This window comes from Monopterus albus, unplaced genomic scaffold, assembly GCF_001952655.1.
Source record: "Monopterus albus unplaced genomic scaffold, M_albus_1.0 scaffold147.1, whole genome shotgun sequence".
In the NCBI taxonomy this organism is placed as follows: Eukaryota; Metazoa; Chordata; class Actinopteri; order Synbranchiformes; family Synbranchidae; genus Monopterus; species Monopterus albus.
In genome coordinates this window covers 16,549-22,030 of record NW_018128027.1, presented here as the reverse complement: position 1 = coordinate 22,030, position 5,482 = coordinate 16,549, and the positions used below count along the sequence as shown (strand labels likewise).

General features: G+C 42.7%; 1 protein-coding gene across 1 annotated transcript; it reads left to right on the top strand.

Moving 5' to 3' along the window:
- The first annotated feature begins 424 nt into the window (after positions 1-424).
- Positions 425-5,120, top strand: supt7l (SPT7 like, STAGA complex subunit gamma). The gene is given in 5 exon segments (XM_020614547.1): positions 425-716; positions 1,257-1,745; positions 1,948-2,288; positions 3,050-3,271; positions 4,631-5,120. Coding segments are annotated over 4 exon segments (1,305 nt in total). The 5' UTR covers positions 425-716; positions 1,257-1,308; the 3' UTR covers positions 4,936-5,120.
- Positions 5,121-5,482: the final 362 nt, after the last annotated feature.

Here is a 5,482-nt window from a genome sequence, read left to right as displayed (position 1 = left end):
CATTCGTTGCCGTTTAGAGGCAAGAGACCGATAAAGATGAGGAAACATGCGATGTACGAAAAAACTTATTCTGAAATTTAAACCAGAAGTGAAATTGTATCTATGAGCCCCGTTAGCCTTAAATAATGGACTGAAGAGAGCAAGTGAAGTGTAAAAGAGAATATTGGAAGGCATATTGTGATACGTTAGGTAGAAGCACCCCTATAGAACAAGTATGGGGTATGATTAAAAGAATGTCAGGCAGTAGGAAAGTGGTTGAACATCCGGTAATGAAAGATGGCGAGAGTATGGTGATAGATGATGGATCCACACTCCAGTCTAGAAGGTGGCGGTAATGCGCTTAAAGCTGGTTGCCAACCGCAATTAATCAGCAGGAGAAGGAGCACTGGAGAGGGAGAGGGAGAGGGAGAGGGAGAAGTAGGAGGAGGAGGAGGAGGAGCAGAAACAGAAGAGGAAGGAGAAGAAGACGAAGGTGGTCGAAAACCAGTGGCTAGAAAATATTTTAAAATACAACTATACTGCAGGTTAAGAGAATTTTTCATTTTATACCCGTAAAAAGAACTACTTTGTGGAGGAACTAAACAGCTTGTTCAGCTGTTAACCCGAGGTTTTTTATAACAAGGACGAGAAAGTCTAGTCCATGTGCAACTTCCTTAGAGGGTACACGAACCGCTGGTTCCAAGTAATAATAGACGTCTCATCTCTACATTTGTAATGTGAGTTAATATTTGCGATTTAAACGGATAAGTAGTTTGTAATTTATCTGTAGGCCATTTGCTCTTTTATGAGTAAGAGGTGTTTGCTGATGTACTGTCTCTTCTATGTTCATATAATACCAAACTCCAGACGTCTGACATTCTGAGTTGTCTTGCTATTTGGCAAATAAAATCTTAACTTGAGATATTAAGAGAATCATTGCAATTTACTCTTCAATTCGAGACGTATCAAGTACACCTATTAGCCTCTAACCTTAGAAGTTAAATTTTTTTCGTAACAAAGGCAGTGCAAAAAGTTTATTATTAAATATATTTTATTTAAATAGTAAAAAAAATGTGGGAGCAGATAGGCAGCTAACGCTTCACGTTTTTAAATTATCTTGGGAAAACCAGAGCTGCAAGATTATTTTTAAGATTGGGTATGCAATCTGAATTAATGCTGTACCTATTTTATATGCGTTTGTTTTGTGATGATCACTGACAGATCAGCCACTTTTGTATGTACCCAATTCATTCTCAGTAGTGACTTCCTTTTCACAGTTCCCAGATTTGATACTGGTTTAAATCCACCTTGTGTCTTTGACCACTCATCATGATGCGTTACTGGGGAGAGATCCCTGGACCTGCAGGGGCTCCTCCAAGTCGCAGCTCCTTTGACTTGCTCCAGCGTGAGTTTCGCTCTGTGGAGATGCAGGACCCTCCCCTGCACCAGCCCTCGGCCCAGCGTCCACGGCCCACCACAATGTTGGACATCCCCTCAGAGCCCTGCAGCCTCACCATCCACACAGTTCAGCTGTGTCAGCACACTCGCCGCCTCCGTGGCCTCTTAGTAGCAGCCCAAGCCCAAGCTCAGGGCCAGAGCTCAGTGACCTCTGAAGGAGGCAGCAAATTGGAGGAGGCTGATACCAACCTGCCCCTACGTGCTCCCACTCCACCTGCCATGCCAGATGACCTATTACCCATGGACAGCAAAGGCCCCCGGCAACCCTTCCAGCTCTGCCACAGTGACCCTGAAAGTGACTTCTATAAGTGAGTTACTCTGAGGCTAGTTGGGCTAAGACTACAGTTCTTCTTTGTGATTACATACCTTGTATTTCTGCTGAAGCATCTAAATTGTAGGCATAGCCACTCATAGTTTAGATCTAGTAATTTTTTTATGTATCTAACATTTCACAGATATAATCTCAATTAATTTAGCAACCTCTTATCATGTATGCTCTTTCATTCAAAGGGGTAAAGGAGAGCCTGTCACAGAGCTGAGCTGGCCCTCCTGCAGGCAGCTGCTCTATCAGTCAGTGGCCACCATCCTGGCCCACGCTGGCTTTGAGTCCACTCAGGAGAGCGTGCTGGAGACTCTGACCGACCTGGTCCATGAGCATTACCTGCACCTAACCCGCCTGCTTCGGGTGGCAGTGGACCGAGAGGCAAGGCTAGGAGCCAGTTCATTCCCAGATGTGGTGGAACAAGTGTTCCATGAGGTGGGCATCGGCAGTGTGCTGGCCTTGCAGCGCTTCTGGCAAGTGCGGATCAAGGACTATCACAGCTACATGCTGCAGGTGAGCTTGGCAATGGGTCATAACCTTCATAAGATGATGTTATTTGACAGAAGATTTATCCACCATTCTAAATTTTACCATACACTTTATACAGTGTATCAATCCTTTTCATATATCTGTTTGTGTTAGGTTATTGTGGGTTTTGCTGATCAATAAGATTTTTTAAAAAGATTTTTGCATTTAAGTGAGGAAGTATTTCTCATGTCTTTGTTTCACAGAATTAAGACAAAAGAGACATTCCTGCACGTTTTTATTACACAAACTGACTTTCTAGAAAATTTCTTATATCAGTGAATATAAATATCATGACATATACTTTAATGAAGTTATATATGCATAACACCTATTTCATTTTGTTTATGGTGTTCAGCGATATTTTGTCAATGTGGTTCATATTTTGGAAAACTGAGCCAAGTACAGGCTGGAAGTCCCAAAGTCAAAATGGGATACACCTCCAAAGGTGGTTGAGAATGACCAAGCTAAGATCCTGTGGGACTTCCAGATACAAACTGACAAACTGGTAATGACCAACCAACCGGACATAGTAGTGGTGGACAAACCAGAAAAAGAAGGCCGTAGTGATAGATGTAGCAATCCCAAGCGATAGCAACATGAGGAAGAAGGAACACGGGAAGCTCAAGAAATACAAAGAAATACAAGTGGTCCCCGTGGTAATAGGAACATTGGGGGCTGTGACCCCCAAACTGGGAGAGTGGCTCCAACAGATCCCAGGAACATCTGAGATCTCTGTCCAGAAGAGTGCAGTCCCAGGAACAGCTAAGATATTGCGCAGGACCCTCAAGTTCCCAGGCCTCTGGTAGGACTCCAAGCCCCCGGGGATCAAGGAGGAGCCAGTGAGTGACATTTCCTTTCCTGTGAGCGAAGAGCCAGAGGCTGACCTGGCCTCAGGAGACCAGGCTCTGCCCATGGGTGTTCTAGGGGCCCATGGTGAGAGGTTGACTTCAGGCTTGGATGGTGACCATTCTCCTCATACCTCAGGTCAGAGCATCATACCAGATCAAATTTATAATCTGTGTTCATGAAGAATTTTCTGAAGAGGGGATTGATGTGTGCACACTCTCCAGTTTAAACCTTTAGTTTTGGATGTACTGTGTGAACAATTAAAGGTGCTGCAGTATTGTAGCTTAAGTAAATCATTAGGTGGTTTTAACCAGTAGGTAGCCTTTCTGCCTCCTTCATGCCTAACTTGGACACCCCCTAGTAAGATTTCTTCTCATAAGATCCTTCCAGTAGAGTTGTTAACATAATCTAGTTTTCATTCACTCACTCTTCTGCTAGAGAGTAAATAATGTTATAAAAACATGATCATATATTTAGTCTGTAGTTGTTGGCTAGTGAAATTTATTTGTATGCAAGAAAAAGTAAGTGAGCCATTAGGAAACACCTGGTTTTCAACATGAATTTGTCACAAATTGTGATCTGATCTTCATCTGAGTCACAAATATTGATAAAATGTGCTTACACAATTATTATTTTTCATGTCTAGAACATACTTATTAAACATTCAAAGTACTGGTGGAAAAAGTAAGTGAACCCTTGGATTTAATAACTGGTTGAAACTCCTTTGGCATCAGTAACCTCAAACAAGCAATTCGTGTAGGTGCGGATCAGACCTGCACAATGTTAAGGAGGAATTTTTGACCATTCTCACAAAACTGCTTCAGCTCAGGCTTAGGACATCTGGTGTGAATTCCTTCCACAGCATCTCTGTTGTGTCAAGGGCTGGACTCTCACTGGGCCACTCCAAATGGCAGATTTTCCTGTTTTGAAGCCATTCTGTAGTAGATTTACTTCAGTGTTTAGGGTCATTGTCCTTTTGCATCACCCAGCTTATTCTGAGCTTCAGCCTTCTGACAGCCACCCTTACATTACCCTGTAGGATTCCTTGATTAAATTGGGAATAAAATTTCCCCTCCACAATGGCAAGTGGTCCAGGTCCTGAGGCAGCAAAGCAGCCCCACACCATGATACTCCTTTCACCACTGGGTTGATGTTTCATGTTGACATGACATATAAAAATATCAGCTTTTACAGAGAGTTGATCCTCTCCAAAAAAAAAAACAACTGCAGCTCACCTCATGTTTTTCAAACAGCACCATGACACTGCACAAGACCACTGGAAATATGTTCTGTGGACTAATGCAAATGAGGTTGAATTGTTTGGGAAGAAACAAAACGCTATGGTGTAAAAAAGGGCATCACATACCAACATGCAAACATTATCCCATCTGTAAAGTACAGTCAAAGGATCATCATGATGTAGTGTAGATGGGTGTCAAGCATGTCAATTCACAATAGTTTTTATTTATTTATTTTTTTTTCCTCATTTCTTACAAGGCGGTGGTGGGGCCAACAACTCCCCTCTCTGGCCACAGGTAAAAATGGAGCCGCAAGATGGCGAGGAGGGCCAGGGTGCTGGCCATCATCAGCACCACCATCACCACCACCACAGCGTTCTGGGTGGAGACATGTTTGAGGAAGGGGGGCCAATGTCCACCATGAGCGAGTCGGGAGGAGCCATGGCACCCTCTCCTGGGGGTGCAGCATCAGATGGCAGCCACGCCTCACATTCACCCGACTCCCTGATGGGCACGTCACCCATCTTCAACCAGAGACCCAAGAAACGGGTGAAAAAGATGTGAAGCAGACGTTCTCAATGGACAGTGCATTGTGAGCTCATGTTTTCCCATGTTAACTTATCTTGGACTGATGGTGAAACACACTAGCTGCACAGTTTCAAGGTCAGTAGGTGGGATTCTTCTCCAGCTGTCGAGATTATGACCACTGCATAAACTCACTATGAATAAACTGAAGTGGGGGGAAAAGATATTTTGTAGTTTTTTTATGCTTCCTATTATGAGTATAGTTTCTCTCAAATAGCTCAGAATGCATCTATAGATGGGTATTGTCTTAAAAGATTAAACATCTTTTTACACAGTTGTGTTCTTTTAAGTCATTAAGTAGTTTTCAGAAGGTCTAGAAGTAGTTTCAATTAGCTTAATGAATCGGAAACCAGGAAAAACTAAAAGGTCCAAAAGCAAACTACTTAATTAAACAGCTTAATAATTCAGCATAATGGTCTCTTTCCCCAATCTATTAACTCACATACCAATTACTGCCTGTGCCATTCATTACAATTTAAAGATTCTCCACCACAAAGGAAACTATATAATTTTGTCATTGCATATT